This window comes from Tinamus guttatus, unplaced genomic scaffold, assembly GCF_059628265.1.
Source record: "Tinamus guttatus ecotype Peru unplaced genomic scaffold, ASM5962826v1 Tinamus_guttatus_pri_ptg000327l, whole genome shotgun sequence".
NCBI classification, from domain to species: Eukaryota; Metazoa; Chordata; class Aves; order Tinamiformes; family Tinamidae; genus Tinamus; species Tinamus guttatus.
In genome coordinates this window covers 2,931,593-2,955,021 of record NW_028288861.1, presented here as the reverse complement: position 1 = coordinate 2,955,021, position 23,429 = coordinate 2,931,593, and the positions used below count along the sequence as shown (strand labels likewise).

The following is a 23,429-nucleotide window of genomic DNA, read 5'->3' as shown; positions in this document are numbered from 1 at the left end:
GGCCCTTCTCGTAACACTTAGTGTGTTCTGGCCTGATTTCTCCTTTGCAGCTCACAATTTAGATTGAGAGCTGCACGGCTCCGCACGGGCCTGCGCTCTCAGGACCGGCCCCGTGGCATTCGCTCCCACAACACCTGCAGGATGGGACACGGCCGGCGTGGCCTGAGCAGGCAGCTGGGGAGGCTCTGGGGACCTTCCGGGCTAGAGCGCACGAGAGGGCTGATATCGGAGGGCCCCAAGTTTCCAAAGTGGATTTTGCAGAGTTCAGAAACCACGTGCACTGATGCATGTGCCTGGTAATCATCACATCTGTTAATGTGCTGCAAGAAATAGACCGCTTATTCATACATAATTTAACTTTTGGCTTTTATTAGATGCTTGACTCATGTAAAGTATAATATAAATGCAGAAAACATTAACAGTTGGGATTTCAGGAGGAGTAATTGCAGCTGAAGCACTCAAAGGGACAGTTTGTTTGTCTCTGAGAGAAGAACAGAGCTTTAATTAAGCTAAATGTATCTGATCAATAATCTCTACTTGAAATTTAGAATCAAGGTAGGGATGTTATGGTTTAAAGCAGAGACACCAGGAAGATTCTTGCAGTGCCATGATTTATTTCCTTTCAGTGTGGTTTATCAGTTAGCTTTTTCTTCCTGTCATTGCTATTTTAATTGCTTGATTGGGGAAGCTGAAGTTCTGTAAGGCTATTTGTGTGCTCTGTGTTAACAGTTCCAGCTTACTTTCATATCTGTTTATTTTTTAGATGTTTTAAAATATTATAAATAAAATTAAACTACATTATATTTTTATTCTCTGATTTGTGGCTTATGAGGTTTTGTGTGATTGTAGAGAGGAAGTGTTTCACACAGGGAAGAGTCTGTAAGTTTTTCGTGTTGACCATGTGACATCATTGACCATTTACTGAAGGCTGGTTATTTTACATTCCTAGGGAAGGGTGTGAAAGCTGAGTTCCTGTTTTTGCAGCAGCTTGTACAAGCCCAGTTTTAGACTGAAGTAGTTTGATCCTGAGTAAGAAAACAAACCTGTCGGTCTTCAGAGTTATTAGACTGCTGTGGTATGACTTATCAAATAAAAAGCTTAAAATACATCAGCTGATTGCAGCTTAGCTTTTAGATTATTTAAACTTTCAGCTTAGCTCCTGGAAAGTTTTCTTTTTCAAAGAAATTAATGTGGCACCCGAAAGAAAATAAGGAGATGTAATTAGCAGATGTATTGGGATTACCCTGCACAGGTAATGCACTGTGCTTTCCTGTTTTCCAGTGCTCTTTAAGATTACTATAAAAGCACCGGGCAAGGTCTGCAGAATCTTAAAAATGCAGACAGACCTTTCTGAGAGGTGCGGTGACTTCCCCCAAAGGTTTCTGCTTAGCATCTCAAAATAGAGGAGCACGTTTAGCAGGGTTTCTGTTGATACCGTAGAACAGAGCCTTAAAGGAAACACTTGCAAGTTTAACTGCAAATGAGTATATATTTGTATACTCGTTTGGCATTTAAATACAAGCATCAGAACTATCACGGGGCTGAGTGTCCTTCATCCTATTGTGCCTTGCAACATTTATTCTAATGGCTCTTTTGAAAGCGGCATCAGTTGTCTAATAAAGTAAATAATCTTTTTTGGGGGGAGGAGGGAAGCTTGCTGTCTGTTCTTTTAAAGTGTCATATCTGCCTCTATAATTTTCTTTACAAAATTAGTGGAATATAATTGCCAAGTTTGTTTGACAGAATAAATGTTTTAGTGGGGGTGGAAGGAAAAATGAGTGATTAAAATAAAGTAACTGCAAGGTCTCTATCTCTTAGGCCTAACAAACTTATTACATTTCAAAACAGGTTTTTATTTATTTACTTTTTGACTGGCTCTTGGCTCCTTGTAATTTCGTATTTCCTTCCCTCATGGGACTTAAAAAAAAAGTGATGAAATAAAGATATTTCTGGGCTCCTATTCAAAACCAGTGACTATAAATGTTCCTCCTAAAACAAAGAAAAACAAACAAACAAAAAATCAATAAAATAAAAAAGGAGTAAAAGATCCTGAATAAATTTTAGCTTTTTTTTTTAGCTTTTCTTTCTTTTTTTTTTTTTATTCCCCTGCAATAGTCTTAAAATGAAAGAGATTATAAAAGAAATACAATTTTGGTAAGCAGTAGGAACAGGAAGGTTCTCCTGTAAAATATACGAGGCAGAATGTCATTGTACAGAAAAATAAATAGAACAATTTATGTTTGGAAATTGAATTGTACTTCTCATATATAAGAGGAAATAAATCCCATTTTACTCTAAGAAAAGTAGACCCTATACAAATCTTGAGTATTTTTCTTGGATTCCTTAGGAAAAATAAACAATGATTGTAGCAACATCAGCTAGAGCATCTAATTAGATGCTGTTTTTTCTATTTTGTAACAAACTTCTGTCTTGGTCGTAAGTGTTATTGAATAAACTTAGAAAAATATTTTCAGGTTCTTAAATGTATAGGGATGATGACCACCTGATCAACATTTGTTCATTTTGGCAAAACAGTTCTTCTCTGTATATTAGCCCTTCATATGCAGGAAATAATGTACAGTATGTGATCTTAACTCCATTTTAAAGCATAAATAGTTAGAAAAAAAGTTTAAAATAATTTTATATTGACAAATATTTGCACAAAATGAATCAGTTATTTCAAAATGAGAATTCTATGTTAATTCTATATTTCAGATCCTGTGACAGGGGTATGTAGCATGTGTATAAATGGCAGAAACTTATAAAAAGGGCTGGATATAACAGTTAAACAACTGAAAATTATAAATAATCTAATTGTTTACTTTCGATACTGGTGGAGTCTAAAAGCTTTTACAATGACAAAACTCTCACCAACATGGAGGTTTCATAGACTTGTTTTTGTTACCCAGGTTGGTGCCAGCACTGGCCGTTCTCCCTTCGTGTGACTCTAGATCATTGCGCACGGCTGTCTCAGGGAAAGGCCCGTAGCGTTCTGGGGAAGAATATTGCAATGTCGGTTCAAGGGATTAAAGCAATTCCCAGCTGCACACGCATGCGTCCCCTCTGCGTGCCTTGTGTGTGTGTGTCTTTAGTTCAAATTATAAAATGTAATCCTCAAAACAAACGTGCTACTACTGTGGAGCATTTTATAGCTGTCTCTTGCTCTGTGTGAAATGTATTTTTGCACAGTTGTGCTTCTTCATGGAATAGTGCTTCCCATTCACTGCTCCCTGATTTATACATGCTAAAACGTCCTATCTTTGGCCTGTTGCACGACACGACCTGTATTTATTGCACAGACGTTTCTGCAATACGCGGGGAGCAGAATCCCCGTTAGCTCCTCAGCGCCAGCTCTAATGAAATTCCCACTTCGCACGGCCCGTTTCCGTTCAGCTGTTTTGACAGTAGTCATCCCCGTAAGTGCTTTGCCGATTAGGCTCCAGGCATGGGGATGCAACCTGATCCGGGTCGTGTTTCCCTGTGTTGTCTGCTGACCAGGAGGAGAACACTTGCATTAGCTACTCTGATCAATCCCCAGCACATCGCATCGTTTAGGAGACAATTAATACTGCAGTGTAAAGACTCCCCGGAGCATTTCCTCGGAGCTGGATCGCTTTACACAGAAACCACAGGAGTTGTGTGCAAGGAGGAGGAAGCCAAATAGAAAAAGAAAAGGAAAAAAAAGAAAAGGCATTAAGAAAGCTAGATATAGGCACCAAACCCTGTTTCATTTTCTGTTGCACCACTCTTCTGTCATTCAAGCTCCATTTTTTTTTGTGCAGTGTTAAACCTAGTTGTATTTTGATTTGTTGAAAAGGCAGTGTAAAATATTCTGAAAGAGACAATAGTACTTTTTGCTTATTGTTTGTTTATCATGATGCCAGGTTTGTTTCAGTGCCTTCCAGTACTATGTTCTTTTTTTTTTTCTTTTAAAAAAAGATCTTAGCAAGATTTTGAGTGTGTATGAGCACATCCTGTTAATGATCAGGCAGGGCTTTTAGTTTTCTTGATAATGAAATATTTAATCAGCAGAGATCATTCAAGGAGACAGATGAGAAGCCTTCACTAAGACAATTTATTCTTGCAGGTGACGGTGGTTACTGCCTGATTGTTTTTTATAGGCTACGCTGCTGCATTGTAAGGAGCATAGGTTACTGAGAGCAGGTGATAGTAACACATAAAATTCGCAGGAAAATGTTACATTTCTTCCATCTATGTACTGCTGGTGACACTGTACGCATTGCAAAATGACAGGGAGGCCAGGTGACGTGGAACAGCAAACTTCAAAACTCACTGCAGATGGGTTAGTGTTGACCTCATGGTTACATTGTAATTTTCATTTACTTAGGTAAAGGAAATTTATTTTTCATCAGAACTGATTCAAGCTTTGGATTTTATGTGTGACAATGTCAATCTTTTGCTACTTAAAAAACAGAGTTTTCTCTATGGTAATTCCACAGCTAAAATTTATCATTCCACTTTTCTGCTGTGATCTTGAAGCAAGATTTGCACTGGCATTGAATAGAGATTTTCATTTGGTATATCTGTGTGTAAAAGTGTTATTTTGGTTTCAGTGATGTACTAGAATCAACGCTGTTCATGGTATACGTCCTTCTGTTAGAACTGCTCTACTGCTTGTTTGTTTGTTTATTTTTTTCTTTTGGAGTGCACAGAGCGATCAATACCATTTATTTGAGCATGTTGTATATTTACAGAATGTGTTTGTGTAAATATTTTTAGTACATTTAATTTCAAAGCAATTTTATTTCGATCTCTAGCTTGTCTTGTTTTGTGATTAGGTGGAAGGTAAATACCCCCTTCCAAGTTTGTTTTTTTCATAAATCACCTTTCTTGAATCAAAACTGATTTTGTGGGATGTGAGTAATTGGTTTAGTGTATGACATATGGAGTGCAGAAATGTGTGTGGCTTGTTTCAATGCAAGGTCATGCTTTTCTCCTTAGGTCTGAGATTTTTGTTTTTTAAAGCCTCTTTGCTATGCAGTAAAGCTGTACAATAGCACCTAAACACTGTTTTAATCACAAAGAGAAAATAAAAGCAGCTTTTTCTGCCTTTTCTCAGGGGAAAAAAAGTGCAGTTTTCTTTGGCCATCCTATAAATGTTTAAAATGAAGAAATCAAACCAATAAGACCTGGTGGAGTTTTTTTTTTTTTTTTTTTTTTTTTTTTTTTTTTTAACACAGAGCTCTATTGCAGTTTGGAAAAGGATTACGTGACAGCGTAGGCTTTGTCTAAACCTTTCTAGAGGATTGTACTATAAGCTATGATAATTATTTAGCATTTGTGAGCAATGTGCAAAGAATCCCAAATGCTGTGAGGCTGTATGCAAAGGGTAAAATAAAGGCCCTGGTGCATGGGGTGTTTTTCTGCCGGCTGCAGGGTGGTGCCAGTCACTGTCACAGACAGGAAGATGGAAGGTGAGAGTGAGGTAAGGGAAAGGGGCCGCAACCGAAGTGTGAAAAACACACCAAGTGCTCCAGAGTGGAGAGGAAAATTGGGCAACGTGATATTCAGCAGAGTAGAAGAGTCAGAGCCCAGGGCGACTGGAGTGCCAAGAAACAGAGAGCTGCACCTTGCTGCTGGCTCTGGCAGTGAGCGCTGGCCGTGAGATTTAAGGTTCAGCATCTGTATTATGCACATGTGCACAATAACTGACAACAAACTATAGGCCGGAGGGATGTTTATCCCCTCCCTTTTGTTGCCACCAAAGCCGTCACATTTTTATAGATAAATATCCACTTAGCGTTTCAAATATAGTTTATATGTATTAATATTTTTCCATGATTTCAGAATATAGATACACAGTCGTGTAGAGTATAGACCTCCTGCTTGGACAATACTCAGCATAACTAATTTAACAGAAGTTCTTGAAACATAATTTGTGGACTGGTTACGTTGTACAGGCTTTCACAGTTTTCAGCTGCTAAATCATGTTTAAGACAGCTTAACTCTATTAATTATACCTCTATATATTCAGTAAATAATTACAGTTATTACACAAATGTGTAAGATGTGAATGGGTATAAAAGGCAAACTGGATGTTCAAATACTTGAGAGCAATTGGCCTTGAAAGGTCTTGCCATAACAATTTGCAGCTGTATTAAGAAATGATTTAATAATATCTACACTAAATCAATGTACTTGTAATGGAGTATTCATTATAAAACCTTCTATCATATTCGTCTGTAGTACTGGCTTTTGGGTTCATCCTTGTGTTAACTAAAAGTTATATGATATTTGAAATAATCTAGAACTAGACCAAAATAGTTCAGAATACGGATATTGAGGATAGACTTCTCATGTTTGCTTATTTCCAAACAACAATGCATTTTTTTGTTTGTTTGTATTGGGTTTTTTTTGTTTTGTTTTGTTTTCCCCTAATTTATGCTTTGCATATATGGTCTTGGACTCTGGTTGAACTAGAAAGTTATGTATGTACAAGATATACTTAAAAAGAGGTTATGAAAAACAACTTCGGATGGTCAGTACGTCGTCTTTTTGCCTGGAAATCTCCTTTCTTTGTATGCTTATTGAGGCATCGCTAGTTGTTTTTGGAAAGCTGCTTTTGAATGGCACCGTTGCGATGTGACTCCAGCAGTCTGGGGACCCTGGAGAAGCCAGTCTATTCAGCTCAAATCTTGGTTTTGCAGGTACTACGGAGCGGGTGTGTCTGATCCAGGGAACAGTTGAAGCGCTCAATGCAGTTCATGGCTTCATTGCGGAAAAGATTCGAGAAATGCCTCAAAACGTGGCCAAGACAGAGCCCGTCAGCATTCTACAGCCTCAGACCACTGTTAACCCAGACCGCATCAAACAAGTGAGTTTTTGGTTGGGAATAAAGAGTCACATCAGCTCCTTAAAATTAACTTCTTTTTTAAGAAGCCTTAGAATTTCAAGGCTGCAAGGGGTCAACATAACATGTTCTTTAAGAAGATGTTATTTTATGTTTTAGTAATTTGCTAGTCCTCTTTTTGCTTATATTTTTGTGTTTCTCAGCAGTTCTTTGTGTTTTATAAATTCTAGAGCCACACTAATGTGTTTGCTTTATAAGCTTTTCTTTCTGTCTCAGGGAAACGCTTCTAGGTTTTAGCTATTTTTTAAAATATGAACCTCTCTGTAAATCTTTTGAGTGATTAGAAAGCAAGGAATTAACTGAATGTGTTTCCTAATCTTATATGTATAAAATAAAACCAAAACTGTGAATTGTGCTTTAGATCTTATAACACATAATTTAAAAGCTTCCATGTCAGAATTTGAAAACAGTGATCACTTGTTTTCTGTTGCTTCATTTTAGGCTCCTTTTGGCTTTTTTTTTTTTTTACTTGTTTTATGTTGACTTCCTTTAAAATCTGTACGTGATGCAAAAAATATTTACAAGGTATAATATTTTCTTTAGTTCATTACCTTTTGCCAAACAAATTATTTTTTTTATAAAAAGGATATACTCTAAGGGGAATGTGAACTATATCACAGAGGTTTTTAAATAAATCTGTTGTCATTTTACTGATGAAGGAAAATATGAAGACAAATCAATGAACATTAGTGGAATTTTATTTTGTCTCTCCTATCCTGTAAAGGATAGATTTTAATTTCTCCCCTGCCCCGTGTAGAATAAGATTGTGTAGTGCTTCTCAACTAGTGAGTTTCAACATTCTATAAAATAATTTGATAACTACATGCAATTGCTTTGCTTTGTGTGTAATGACATATGCAGAATGCTTATATGATGGTGTAGTTGAACAGGATGAGTTTGAAGTTATCACACTGCTTTAGATGGGTAAAACTGTGCATACACCACTGCATATGATATCTAACAGTTAGTACTGCTTTCTGTATTCTGTGTATGCTATGCTTCTCCAGAAGAAAATCTCTGGGTAATTTATAAGAAATTACTTAAAAGGAAAGCCCCAATTTTGGGGGATTCTTTTCTCATGTAATTGATATGAAAATGAATATGTCTGCAAGGTAGAGAGAAAAAGCCGGAGAAAAGATCAGTACCCTAAATGCCTTTTTCTACATGTAAAGTGTTAGATTTTATGCCAATATTTTTTAGCCCAATGGGAAATGAGTGTTCTTTATAATAATAGAAGGTTTTTTCCTCCTTTGCAATGAAATGAAACTAATTTTTAGCTCAGTAAGTTTGTGAAAAATTAGATTACAGGTCTGTTAAGGTTGAAATGCTTAAATGCTTCCTGTCTTATGTCTCAAGCTGATACATTTTTCCATATGGGAACTAAGGAGGAAATGCTTCTCTGGAAAATTTGTTTGTAAAGTTGTCAGGAACTTTTTTTGGTGTTGTTTTGTTTTTGTAATGCAACTCTACGTTGAAAATACTAAATTAAATCCTGAAGGATTTAATGGTTTAAAAAAAAATGGTTTAATGAACAGAACTGCTGCTACTGAAGTTAAAACACAGGCTAAATACAATATATAACTTTTAGACCACTACGTATTGACTGTTTCTACATTCTAGAATTTAAAGATATTACCTGTATGCATACAGGTCTCTAATAATATGACTGAATATATGGAAATGTGCACATGTTGGATAGTTTTAACTATAATGAATTGTTTAACTTCTATGCAATGAAATGATATCTTTTCATGATAAATCCCTATGCTCTATATATATACGCCATAAATCTAAAATCCATTATTTTCTTTAGGTAGTGAAATTATTAGCTTAGTTCTTAGAGTTTGCAGTGAAGTAATATATGCTCTAATGTCAGAATGCCCTTTATCTAATAGATAAAATACCTCTATTTAAGAAATTTAAAGGATAATATTTTATATTGGTAATTGTGACCTAGAACTCTGTTGTTATTTTTTTGCAGAAGACAAATCACAACTTTATTAAATGGGTCAGAGTAGTGTATAATGCAAAGACTTGTGAAAAATAAGCCCTGTGAATTACAATTTCCCTTTGCACAAACTTCTGTACAGTTCTTATTGTCTTCAAATACTACCCAAGAACTTTTTCACCTCAAATCCTGCTTTATAGACTGAAAAAAGAATACTTTGTGTTTGAAAGGGTAGTTCTGAATAATAAATAATAACACGTCTGCAAATTTTTCCTTCATTCAAATGGCTTTTTACAGTTGCTACCAAAATGCAGGGGCTATGAAAGAAGATTTCTGGAAATCTTGCAGTGCCATCCCAATCTACATGGCTATGCATCTGTCATTTCTCTTGTGTCTCATTTCTGTGTCCCAGTCGTCTTATAGATGCTCCCATCAGAGGACCCAAGAAAAGAAGTATTTTTTAGCAGCAGTTTCAGTAAACTTTCCGCTGTTTACCTGAATTTTAATACTTGCAACATGCTCGGAAAAGGCATGAGTATAAACTGAGTCTGGTGTTTGTCTTTGCTCATGAAGTCACTGCCCAAATATTCTGACTGTTCCCCTAATTACGCTTTTTCAGTCGTAGAAGATTCACCATCAAGTTTCTCTGAGTCAGTCTAAGTCTTCTACACTACATTTCTGCAGATTTCACGATTCCATAGACTTATCTGTGGATACCAGGTAGATGTGTCCTCCAAGCAGGTCTGGTAGATACTTAATTGCCATCTGTTTGCCCCTTTTACCTGTAGGTAACAAGGGCTATGTCTGTGTAGGTGCCAGCCCTCTGCCATTCGTATGTATCATTTTACAGTAACCAAAAGATTCCTTTTCTACATTCCAGAAATGGCTCTGAGCGTCTAACCTCCCTTTTCTCTCTTTATTAGTCAAAATGTCACACCAACTTTATCAGACCCTATTGTAACCCCGGGGGATAGAGCACAGTTTTCATGAAGAGGTCAGAAGAATGAGATGTTTTGAGTAGCTTGGCTTTGTGTTTAACACAAAGAGTTCTAAATTCGACCTCAAACATTTATAGCAGCTGTTATAAACAATGAGGAAAAAAAGGCTGTATAATGTGTTCTTATCGCATCATCTTTCGAAACTTTTCCAACTTCTTTATATGCTAAGTGATTTTTCCTTCCAGCTCTTGCAGTTATTTATTGCTGCAGGAGTTGCAACAGGTTATGGGGAAGCACAGAGAATCACTGCCAGTTGCAGAGCCGTGTGTTGCACAGGAGGAAGGTTCCTGATCCTCCAGCTATCCCTGCTCTGAGCAGGAGTTTGCACTGACTGAGCTACTGAGGTCCCTTTCAATCTGATTCATTCTATGATTGTAAAATGTTTTACTGGCAAAGCATGAATAAAGGTTTTGGAATTTCTTCTCTGGAAATCCAGAGTACAGCTTTCACTTATAGATTAGTACTTTCAGTGAAACCAGGTTCATTTCAGCTTTTCGGTTGATAAGCAACCTCTGCAGTATTTAAATTGGCACTTCCATTCCATTTGTTCATCATGGTCTCTGAGACTGTATTCCAAATATGAAAAAAATAATATCTGCACTCAGATTTATAAATTCACATTTCTGTAGTGAAAATGACACTACTCTTACTTCAGAAATATTAATCAGGAAAAAAAAAAGAACCACTCAAAAATCTTAAATAAAAGATGTTTTTTTCACTGAAGAGCTTTAAAAAAACATGATTTCAAGAAACCAGGTTTAAGAATATTGACTTGAACAGAGAATTTTTTTGAAGTATGGCTTACAAGTTTAATTTATATTGTTTTCAAATCAGTTGTATTCTTAAACTTTTAGATCAATATTTTAGTTGATATTTTAACAGCCTACAGGGACTTGATGGACTTCATGGATTTCTTAAAGTGCCTCTCCCTGCGATGAGCCTGTATTATTCTTAGCATCGCTTTAACTCAGCAATCTGTCACTCAGGGCAACCCTACAAAAATCCAAATGTGAAAAAATACCTCTTGATTGTTCAATTAAGGTGAAAGATAAACACAAACACTTTTGTAGATCACATTTTTGGTTTTGTCTCTTCATCTAGCCAACAGTTTCTTATAAATTTCACTCAGGTTTGAATTTGTTTGAAGGGCATCGTGTGTTATCATTCTTCTGTGAATAAGATCATACCGGTTTACAACTTGTTTACAAGTTGTCAGGACAAGGAAAAATGAGAAAGATGATATGCCATCCTCTACTAGAGTGAATATTAGGACGAATCTTTATTTTAGGTTCCACAGCAAAAGGTTAGTATTCTATAGAAAGAAATCTTGCTGTATTTTGTCCCTCAAGTGCCCTTGACTTAATTCTGGTGCCAGATCACTGTCCTACTTTCATTTCCTATTTAATTTCAGCAGTGAAATCTTAATGTGCATCTGAAACTACAGTTTATGAGCCTCAGTTAATTAATTCTTTGTACCTGCTCATTAACTCTTCCTTGTATATGCCATTCAAGTGGAATGAGACCAGGAGATTGTGTTGAGACATTAGGAGTATCATTCAACATCATAGAAATTTGGACAGTGCTCTGATGATTAAGGCAATCCTAATGTTATTTCAGGACTGTTAGTGACACTGTGGTTTTGTTGATATTTTTCCAGACTCCAAAGTAGCTCAGAATTGAAAGGTGACTTTTTCTTTCCTTCTAGGTCTCAGGGTGTTTTGACCCTTATCTTAAAATCTTCTTGTATGTTTTACTGCCCATTGCCTGTGTCTGCTTACTGGCTTGAGTCTTCTGGTATTCCTACAGAAGACCTCCACATCTGCTGGTGGTTTTACTGGGTTTTACTGTGACCACTTGAGGAAAGCGGTGATCATGATTCATCTTTTAATGCATCCTTCACCCCAAGCCAGTCCTCCATCCAGGGTAGCAACTCTTCAGATCTGGCAGATACTGACTTGCTTTTGCTATCTACCCCTTCCTGTCCCCAGGCAAAACACAAGATAACCATTCTTTTGCATCATATTTGAGTTTTTCTGTTTCAAGGACAAGGCTTCAGGATTTCATAAACAAATGTAAATTACCTCTATAAACACCTAAAAATGTCTGTCTACATATGCTAACTTTTTCTGTCTCTTGCCTTATGCCATATATAGTCTTTTACCCAAAATAAAAATGAAAACTGAACAGACTGTGAAATATCACTAAAATGTCAGTATTTTCTGTTTTTACAGTGGTAAAAATGTAGAAAACAAGGTTAGACACAAAGTCATCAAAGTAGCCTTTTAACAATCTTGGCTATAAGTAAATTAATAACCCTTAATTATTTCTTTCAACATGTATTTTAAAAATACAGTATATGTTTTCATAGTTATTACTGAGATAAGAATCATATGCCTAATAAAAGCTGCAGCTTAAAAGAGTTCATGGCAGATGGAAAAGAAGACTATGTTTGGCAAAGCAGGCAGTCTGTTTAGAAAGACCCATTTCTGACATTGGTAAAAATCTAGAAATGTAGTCTTTTATTTTGTTCAGCACTATGGGATCTTGCAGAGCTCTTTGTTTCTCATTTTAGCTGCCGAAGGTATTCAACTATTTGAATACTATGCTATTCAGAAAAGCCCACCCTGTCTTAAAATGTATAAAAATATTGGCACAAAAAAACTGTTATCATCACTTTAATTTCAGGAATTTAAAAAAACTCAATATTAAAATACAATACTGAAATTTATATTAGATAATATAATAATAATAATAACAATAAGAACATTACCCATGTATTTATTATTACCAAGATTTCCATTGCATGGCAAGCCCTGTAGAAGGAAACTAGATAGTGGTATATATATGCAATTTCACCTTCACATTTGAATGTCCTCCTTCATAATGCTTTCATCTCTTCACTGCATTTATAAATGGTATTTCATTTTTTTCTGCCTTCTTTTTTTGCCCTTCTATATTTTAAATATGCTATTAGGTACTGAGAGTTACAGTAATATGAAAAAAAGTCTCAGTACAGTTTTTATTACTGTGTAAATGTGTAAGTAATTGTTTTTTTTAGTAGAGGTTTAAGTATAGGAGCTCTGTCATTTTTATATTAGGTGATCCAGAAGTCCTAGGAAAAAGTTCTCAGAAAACCTTCTGAAACACTGTGTTTAATAACAATTTTTAGAAGTCTTAACAACAGTGTAGAGTAGGAATTCTGACTGACTTTTTCTGTAGCTAGGCAATCTATAATTTCTGGAAAGCTTCAATTATAGTATGAATGTTTCAGTCTGGAATATTAAAAACCTGTAATGTAAATTCATCTTATGATTCCTAACCATTTTATATGTCTCATTTGCCTGAAGCCTAAAAACAATTAAATTCAAGTGCTTGTCTAATGCTAAATTTACTTGCTAAATTTTGAAGAATTATTCTACACTGCATAATAAATAAAAATTATTGAGGTCTGTCACACTTCAAGAAGTAATTTTGCCTAAAATTTCTTGCAAAGCAATTCAGTATGTATCAATAAATTACTTACCAGTCAATGGAAAATCAAAACAAAATCCAAATGCCTGTTTTTAATGTGTTTTTGAGAAATAAGTTTTGCTGCTTTACTATTGGAAAAATAGATAGTTAGCTCATATTTAATATGTCTACAGATTTATATGGAAGCTTGAAAAATGATGATGTGTTAGATTTTAATATGTACAAGTGATCACTTCTTCATGAAACAACTCACTAGTAGACAGTCTGGAAAACAATTAAGGTTAATGAGTAGTGTATAGCTAGATCTCCAGATATTGGGCATTTTGAATGAAAAGTGTTTGATAAAAATGAAGGTTGTGTAAATAGGAAGTTCTAAGGTTTTGAGTGTTTCTATGTTTTTTTTTTCTCCTATTTATTAAAAAGAACAAAAGAGAGAGAAAAGTTATGTCAGCAAACAAAGGAAAAGAGTCTTGAATCTTTGATATGCAAAACAATTTACTAATATCAGTATTTTGTTGCTGATGTGTATATTTTGGATAGAGGTGTATGCCCGTACTTGTTTCTTGTTCATTAATACAACTGTTTTGTCTTAAAATGTTTTTATCTCTTTTTTAATTGTATTTTAAGTAAGCTTTTGCTAAATTGAAGTAGTGAAATGCTTCTCCTTTAGGGATGTTACAGTTCAATAGTCACCTGAAGTGAATATTGGCAATTCTTTTTACATTGCGGCCATACATTTTTCTGCTTTAGGAAGTTTGATGTTAAATAAAAAATTGTTATACATTCCAACTGCTTTTATTACTTGTTTTGTCAGTGAATAGGTGATTATTTGGTGCTGAAGTGTTATATATATTTTCATATAAAACTAGGAGTCACACTTAGTAACCCCAGTGAAGAAGGTTCCGTTTAGTAACCTTTTAAATAGGATAACACACCAAAACAATAGGCCCCAAATTAGCAATGATGTTGATCAGACAAGCCACCTAATGTCTGAAATATTTTCTGAACTTTTCTGGAGAATCTTAATTTTAAAAAATCTCTTTTTTTTTTGTTTATCTACAGTGAGACTTTAATATTCAGTTTTAACAAACAAAACCTGTTGAGATAAATTAAAATTCTCCATTCTGTTTAAAGCTTGTGTGATGAAAATTAGTTTATTGCATTTTCAAACAAGAGATGTATTGCACAATCCCACTAAAATGAGATGTGATTTATATAATTGAATAGGGTTGGCCTTGTACTATAATGGAATCTGCCGTTTCTTTACTTTTTTATTTATTTTTTTTTAAAATAATTGTAACTATTGGTAAATGAGCCCATCCACTGTATGGAACAGTGTGGGATACCCATGTCTGATCACCAACAGTATTCTGCCAAGACCATGTTTTCTAATACCCTTAGCCTGGCAATATTTTTTTACTTACATCTTCTGAAGGAATCCCAGTTGATGTTTGAACTATATTTGTTTTATTTTTATTTTTTGCAATATGATACACAAGTTGAAAAGATGAAAAAAAGGACCTGTATCTCTTTTTTTTTTTCTATTTTGGCTCTTTGTTTACATACAAATTATGAAAAAGAAGTGATCTTCGTAGTGCTTAAGATACAGCTCAAAAATTTGTGTGTGCATATGTACAAGCCCATATTTTACCAACATACATAGCTTTTATGCATTCGTATTGTCCCAGCATTAAGAGTTTTAGTGCAAAAGTACGTATAACTATTTTAAAATGTGGGCTTTGCCTTTTAGATCTGTCAATGATTGTAAGTAATAGAACTGCTGAAAGTGTGAAATTTTGCTTACTTTATTTCTAGTTTTGGGTAGACATTTAGCGACATTATGATACGTCAGATTGTATAGCATTTAGTGTCTCACTTCTTAAAGCAAAATTAGTGTAATTTCAAACATTTTTTATTATTTATATTTTACAAAGATGTCAAAAAACAGTCTTTGAATGAGTATTGTATGTTGTGTTTTGAAAATAGAAATCTGACATTTTCACTACATTACAAAAGGAAGAGTTATTCTGTTAGGATCTAATCTTTAATAATATTATGTGTATATAAAAATTCTAAGCAGAGCAGTGCTTTTTTGATGTGTTCAAGAATTAATGTTAAGCATATGTATTTTATCTAGAAAACCTGATCAATAAATATGACTCTTAATTCTTTTTTGTGTTTATTTTGAACACAGGCTGATGAAATGTTATTAACCTTTGCCCAATTAAAAATGATTATTTTTATTACTAATTATAAATATATTGTAATAATTTGTTGTGAAGGTTTTAGTTGCATGTTCATGCATCATGAGACTGATGTTTACATTTTTTCATGTGCCTCTTGATTAAAAAATAACAATGAATATATTAGCAGCTAATTTATTGCTTAGAAACTCAGTAGCTTCTGTGTTACTGTTTTAACATATGGAACGTGAAATTATCATGGAATCGTTTTGCTGTCTAGAGTCTGTGCTATAGAATGATGCATAATAAGGTGCCAAAGTAAATATCACGATCTCCTTTCAAACATCGGCCCTGTTTGTTTCTATACAATAACTGTTTTTAATTGTGCTCATTGAACTTGCTGGAATTTGTGTTTATTATAGTCTTCGTTTTCCCCAAGAGAAGGAGAGAGGAAAGAATATATTCCTCATGTGGTCAGCATACTTTCTAGTATCTATGTGAGTTCACCATCTTGATTTCAAGTCATGAATTTGTTTTTACATGCATAAGCATGCATATTTACATGCATTATTTATCCAATTGACCTTAAATTCCATTAAGTTCTAATGAGTAGGAGTAAGATTTTGTCTTAAGCATTTTTTATTTATTTTAATTTTCTAGTTATGTTACTTTTATTGGTTTATTTATTTTTTAACTGTTCAGTCTAAGGCTTGTAAAGGTTGATTTGCTCCTGAACTGCTTTGTTCCCAGACATTGCCATCTTCCCCAACTACCACCAAGTCCTCTCCATCTGATCCCATGACCACCTCCAGAGCCAATCAGGTACAGTATCATCCTACCATCTACACCATACTTTTCACGGGTGTCAGCTTGCAAACTGGAGAAAAAGATATGGTGGGTTAAGGATTTATTCGTTCATTCACATGTATACACCCATAACCATAGATATCTAACACTTGTTAGAATTTGGTAAATTGAATGGAAACGTTTTCTTTACATTTATTTTCTTTTCGTCTGTGAATATCTAATGAAATCAAAATATCATATAAAATAGTCTTTGTCATTTAATTTATTTTTAAGTTTGATTAATAAGAAGTAAAGATGTTTACTGTTCTGCTTGTGGGTAGGGTATGTTTATGTATATATGCACACACGTATTTCCTTCCTACAATATTTATAAATTAAACAGTATTATCCCCAAAATCCTACTTATTTAGATGATAACCTCTTAGGAATGCCAAATGGACTTTTTTTTTCTTTTTGAGAAAGAAGTTTAAAGTCTCTTTATTTATTAATGATAATATAGGATTATTATTTAGAAAGTATAGCTAAAAAAGATGGAAAATGAAAATTTATTGGTGAAAAATGAAATAACATTAAACCTCTTTTAAAAGTAATTAAGCACATCTGTCTAAGTTTAACTCATGTCTTATTTTTAAATGCATATACTGTGCTTTTAGAAGCATTTTAATCTCATTCATACATGTCTCTCTTAACTGGAAGAACATGTCCGGTTCGTTATGAATCATCATGCTGTCTCTCTTTTTGCCTTATGGAATTACTTATGGAAATTTTAAAATTTACTCCATACCATGCTTTTAGAATAGAGTCATTTTTTAAATATCTTTTTTCTCTATTTTTTGATTTGCTGCTCAATTCAATGTAGTTTTCTTCTAATAATGTATGTTTGGTATGTGTTAATATTTCTTAAGACATAATCTGTTTATTTAAGTTAGCTTAAAAAAAAAGCCATCAGATTTTGCAGAATTAGATGTAATAGTAGAAAAAAAAATGACACAAAAAGCTAATTTTCCCTCGAGGTCACCCTTGCTATTAATTAGCGATTCTCTGATATTTTCTGAGATGCTTAGAATGTGCTAGTTCTATAAATAACCAATAACATATTAAAATAATATAATATTGTTGACCAGTTTTGTTGAAAGGGATATCTAGTGCAATATATAATCAAATTTAGAGAAATATTGTTCAGAAGAGATAAGAAAACTATGTGTGATACACTCCCTTCAATTTGAAAGCTTTCTGCATCAACCTTCTTCCATTCCAGCAGTGGTGGTTCTGCCTCATCATCACAGGACAAAAGTGAAATCTTTGCAGACAGATAGAGTTATAATATGAACCCTCTATTCAGCGCTTTCTTAATTTTATTATTTTGTGTATTCTACTAAGAAAGTTTCAAAAAAGTTGCTTTTACATGTTATTCTAAAAAATACACTGTTTTTTCTTTCTGTATCTTTTCCCTCCATTTTTTAATGCAAATTTAGGCTGATTGTTAATGAGGGAACAAAAAAGAAAGATTTTTTATTTAAGAGTTAATATTATTTTGGTTAAGTTGTTTAGTTGGCATCAGAAGTACTTACTTTGCATCTGTTCTATAATTTTTTGAATTAATCAAAATTCTAATGTAACATACAGAATAACTGTTTAATAAGTAAAAATAATGGTTCATTTTTTCCAGTAGGTTTTTCTATGAGATTTCTAGAAAGTTTTTCTATGAGAGTTTTGTTGAGAGATTTAGAGAAGACCTGTTTAGTAGGTATAAGTACTTGAGGGGAGGATGCAGCCAAACTCTTCTTGGTGGTGGCCAGTGACAGGACAAGGGGAAATGGGTACAAGCTGAAACACCTCCATGTTCCACCTCCATGTGAGGAAGAACTTCTTTCCTGTGAGGGCGACATCCCTGGAAGAGGCTGCCCAGAGAGGCTGTGGAGTCTCCTTCTGTGGAGATCTTCCAAACCCACCTGGATGCCACCCTGTGCCACGTGCTCTAGGTGTCCCTGCTGGAGCAGGGGGGTTGGACTAGGTGATCCCTAGAGGTTCCTTCCAACCTCAACCGTTCTGTGATTTAGCTAAATATTTAAACTTAAGAAGAGAACATACATATTGCGTCCTGCTCATATTCTGCATTAAATCTTTTAATGCATTTTATTCATAACTTCTTTTCAATTCAGTGCTTATACAAATAATCAAGATCTCTTTTAGACAACATTAAAAATGTAGAAATGAAGAAGACTGTTGAGATCCTTAAATGACTTTAGGACCTGCATTTATCATTAACTCATACTATTCATATTAATTTATAATTATTTTAGCCCTCATAGTATTTCCTAGTGGTTTATGACCGTTTCAGCAGTAAGTGCATAGCACAAGATAAAGCAATTAAGGCTTTTTCTGTTCATTCTACTGATAACTGACCTAGCCAGCAATTGTTCCTAGGCTGTAGCCACAATTAACATGCAGCACAAGTATATTGACAAGTATCTGCACTGCAGCGGGTACACGAAAATAGGTTCCAGCATGGTAATCTCAAACCTGTCAGTAGTTATTGTAAGTAACCAATAGGAGAGTATTAGAGAACAAAACTAAATGTTTATTTTGATATACTGCTGGATTAGATGGTTCTTAACCAAGAAAAACTCTTCAGATATGCGTATTGTCACAAAATGTTATGTAATGTAACATGAAGGAGCTTATTTACCTGGACAGAAGTCAGGCAGTTTAGTGTTAAAGTTGAAGATAAATTAACAGTACACCATGTTGTGTATCTGTAATAGCTTGTCAGGGTTTAAATCATCCAGTTTCTATAATACTTGAATGGGGTCAAGAGTTTATATTGAGGAGTAATAAAGTGATTGAGAAAGGTCTGAGCTGTGCTTAATGCTAGGAAACAAGGGCTGCTGTGTGAGTGGGAACTTTCAGCTGGGTTGGAGCCTCCCTGTGAGTCATCCCGATGGGGAAAGCCGGAGGATGGGTGTAGCCGAGCTCACCTCCTGCGGATGTGCCCCTTCCCCTGCTGTTCCCGGTGGGATGGAGTGGCGGACGGAGCAGTCACTAGGCTCGCTTCTCAGCCCGAGAGGAAAATAGTCCTGCCAGCTCTGTCTGGGGAAGCGAGGGAGGAAATCTGGCTTGTGTTATCTCTTCCTTTTAGTAGACGCCTTTTCCTCCATTCAGATGACGCCATAACCCCTTTTTATGGAAGTTTCAACTTTTGTTGAATTGTAGTGTGTGGGTTTTTTTTTTTTTTTTTTTTAATAGTCTAGTGTTCATGCAGCTTCTCTTTTAATGATTCTCAGGGAAAAAAAGGTCTCTCAAACATGTATAAAAAAAAGGAAAAAAACCTTCAAAATTATTCCTGTGCTGTGTTAATGGAATTGCCATGGATACGACAGAAACCTACACGCTTTAAGTGTTTTTTTCCTTTAGTTTTGTGTCCCAAAGAGCTGTATATCTTCAATACCACTGCTAAAATGTGGTCTTTGTTTTTGTGCTACAACTCCCATAGCTGTTTGTCCATGTTAAAAGCCTGTGCACTGCAAACTTCCAGTAGGGAAAAGGGGAAGCAGAGATGTGATAGAATTAGGGACCCTCAGAAAGTAGTTCAGATAACTTTTTCTCTCTTTCTCTCTCTCTCCTTCTCTCTCTCTTTCTCTCTCTCTCCTTCTCTCTCTCTTTCTCTCTCTCCTTCTCTCTCTCCTTCTCTCTCTCCTTCTCTCTCTCCTTCTCTCTCTCCTTCTCTCTCTCCTTCTCTCTCTCCTTCTCTCTCTCCTTCTCTCTCTCCTTCTCTCTCTCCTTCTCTCTCTCCTTCTCTCTCTCCTTCTCTCTCTCCTTCTCTCTCTCCTTCTCTCTCTCCTTCTCTCTCTCCTTCTCTCTCTCCTTCTCTCTCTCCTTCTCTCTCTCCTTCTCTCTCTCCTTCTCTCTCTCCTTCTCTCTCTCCTTCTCTCTCTCCTTCTCTCTCTCCTTCTCTCTCTCCTTCTCTCTCTCCTTCTCTCTCTCCTTCTCTCTCTCCTTCTCTCTCTCCTTCTCTTTCTCTGCCTACTGCTGAAACAATCAGGTCAATCTTCCTGTACTTTTAGCATGAGGGAACATCAGTGTTCCCTCCTTGTGATTTGGTCAGCTCAGTTTGTAATGGAAACACTGACAGACATATAGTGGAAAGCTGTATGGCTATAATGAATGCCCCTGAAACTGGCAGAATATAGCTTTACTTTTATTTACCTGAAGGAGGAAATCAATTTTATTTTTCAGCAGTACCCTTCAAATGGGAAATTTATCTCAAAGTGATGAAAAACATCATAAACATCATATAGAACAACCTTGCTTTTCCTCTTTTGAAGACCAGAATTTAATACTTACCTTAATACTTATTTTAATTGATAGTAGATAGACAAGAAATTATATAATTAAACTAGTTAAATTCTCTTTTCCTTTGTTTACAACATTTTTTTTTCCCGTTATCTATTTTACTGATGCAAATGTTATCTCAGAGGGAAAATCACAAATGATATAAGTCTAGACTTGGTATTTTTATTTTGTCCATTTGATGTACACCTGTAAGGGCAATCCTAAGCGCTACCCAAAACGAAGTGCAGAAAGCGTTTGTGCATAAAAAGGGATTCCATTTCTGATACCCTTTTTAATCCAATGAGATTGATACTGGTTCTGACCTTTGCTGCTCACTTTTGTGGCCAAAACAAATGTTCCCACTTATAAGTGAGTCAGGCAGTGCTGTGTAGAAGAGGGGTCCTTTTCCCTTCCCTTGTTAATTTAAATAGGCTTAAGTTTGGTAACGTGATAGGAATTAACATCACAAACTTTGTCTGATTAATGTACTATAAAAATTTCGTTTAATTCAAAGTCTTTTTTAAAAATGCAGTTTTTAATTCTATTTGAATTTTATCCAATATTTTGTATCTTTATTGTTACACCTAAAACTCAATTTTTTCATTTTATCAGTTTATCAATTTATCAGTTTATCAATTTATCATCGTAATGTAAATTGTGGAGTACAGATTGCTCAGGTTTTGTCCTTGCTTATTATTTTTGGAGGATCTTGTTGCCATCTGGTTGCTAAAGTATATATTTTAATATTTTATGTCTTGGGACTGAGCCAGTTTCATGGGTACTGCTTGTATCCAATATGTACATCATAAAGCTGTGACAGTTACCATCTTGGTGTTAGGAATTTGTTACTTTGGTTTATGTTATCTATTTATTTTGTACAACACATTTAAACTGCTTTGGGATATACTAGTACATAGGTAAATAGAGATTGGGGGATATATTAATGCCTATTAATTGTAAATGTTCCATATATAGTTATAGAGTTTTGATAGTTTTAAAGATAATAGGTCTCATACTAGTTTTCCAATAGTTCATCAGTGTGTACCTCCTAAATATTTATTTTAGCATATTTTCTAATTTTCTAAGTTTCAAATAAAAAGTAAAGATTTTATAATCATCTTATTGACATCTATTATTTACCATTGACAATGGTAAATAATTCTTCCAATTCAATAAATCCCACATTTTTATTTTTCCAAATTTATATTGCTACCTTAATATTCTGGTTGAGCTGGGTAGTCTTTCTATCTTTACAAAACAGTCCTATCCCTTTATGTAAAATGACTTGCAGAAGTATAATCTTTTATTTTCTGATAGAAGGGGGTAGATATGAAAATAAATATTACGAATAAATCTCTAAAGAAAACTCACAGTTTTAAAGATACTGCATATCTAGTTTGTTGTAGGAGATAGAAGAAAAATAGGAGAGAAAACTTTATTTGTTTTCTTTTATCATAAGGTTCTGAAATTTTGTACCATACTGATACTGTAATAGTCTAGTCTTGTCAATTGAGCAATCTTGAAGTTCAAACAGTAAGTTTTAATGAAGATCTCAGGATACTGGATAGCTTTCTAAGGTCTTCAAAATACTATCTTCCTTTGCCTTTGACAGTTTGATGTGATGGGTATTTAAGATATTCTGTCTGTGGTATTTTAACTGCAATATTCATCTCATTTTAATTCCACGGTTTTAATGCCATTTCTTACAGTGGTCCTGAGAAAAACTGTTTCCTTTTTAGCTCTGTCATGGATTGACTGATTCAGGATGTACCACTTGGTGTTTGCAAACCTTAATTCAATGCTAAGTTAATATAAAATTGTTCAGCATTCTGATAGAGGTTGCTGTAGAAATACAGAACAGATATTGTTGTAATTTACTTGTTTAAAATGTTTGCTTAGGTAGATTTTTGTGAGCAGTTAAGAGTTAGTAGGTGGGGCAGAGGTAAAAAAAATAATATGATAACAGCATGGTCTTTAGGGGGATGGACTTGATGAAATATGCTCGGTATTTTGCAAAATAAGCATTGTATTTGACATATTTTGTAGAGACTTTTTTTCTGGAAGGGCTTCAAGCTTAGGGTGTATATTTGTCATCTACAGAAAAAATCTTCACACAGTTTCTCACAATAGCATATCTACTGGTGAGGACTTTTATTGTCATCTTAATTTAGCGGTTATTCAACATCACATTATGAGATTTTTTTTCTGTACCGAGAGACTGACCTGACTTTGGTATCATGGAGTTACCCAATGATATTTTTGACTCCCCATTATACATTATCATAGTAACAAGGTCAAATGAATATGCCTGCATTTGTTGGAGGGAAAAAAAAAAAAACACCTCTTTGTAGTGTGAAAAATCCGTTAATATTCCACATGTATAGTTAGTTTGATGGATCGTTAATTCAGTGACTTTTTGTTTCAGTTTAATAAAATGACAGATTACCGTTTTGATCTCAGGTTGCCTATGGCATACTATGGATAGCATTTAATGAGTAATGTTTGAGATAGCCTGTCTAGAAAGGGTTAAGGAGAATTATTCCCCATTCAAGTGAGAAGACTTGGGTAGAGGTTCCAGTGCTTCAAAGTTAAACTTTCCTGCTGCTATTGGGTTGAAAGACTTCATTTCATGATTAAAAAATAAGCAGAATTAATTTATACTTCCCTTTTTTTTTCAGCTTCCTATGTTAGTTCATGGCTTTTATTTGTTTATATTGATTGTTTTTAATTGCTCTTTGCCTTTATTTTGCAAGACCATTAGACAGTTGTGCTTTTGTGTGCACTATCTGCTTAAACAATTATGGATGAAAGCAGCATTT

At 34.7% G+C, this 23,429-nt stretch overlaps 1 protein-coding gene across 2 annotated transcripts in view; it reads left to right on the top strand.

Annotated features, from left to right (window-relative positions):
- NOVA1 (NOVA alternative splicing regulator 1) overlaps positions 1-23,429 on the top strand; it is a 139,276-nt gene that overhangs the window by 94,809 nt on the left and 21,038 nt on the right. The window contains exons 3-4 of one of the 2 annotated variants that reach the window (XM_088529248.1): positions 6,669-6,835; positions 16,222-16,293. In XM_088529248.1, coding sequence (XP_088385374.1) covers positions 6,669-6,835; positions 16,222-16,293 — 239 coding nt within the window. The remainder of the gene's footprint in view (positions 1-6,668; positions 6,836-16,221; positions 16,294-23,429) is intronic. The other variant, XM_088529249.1, reaches the window with a different exon arrangement.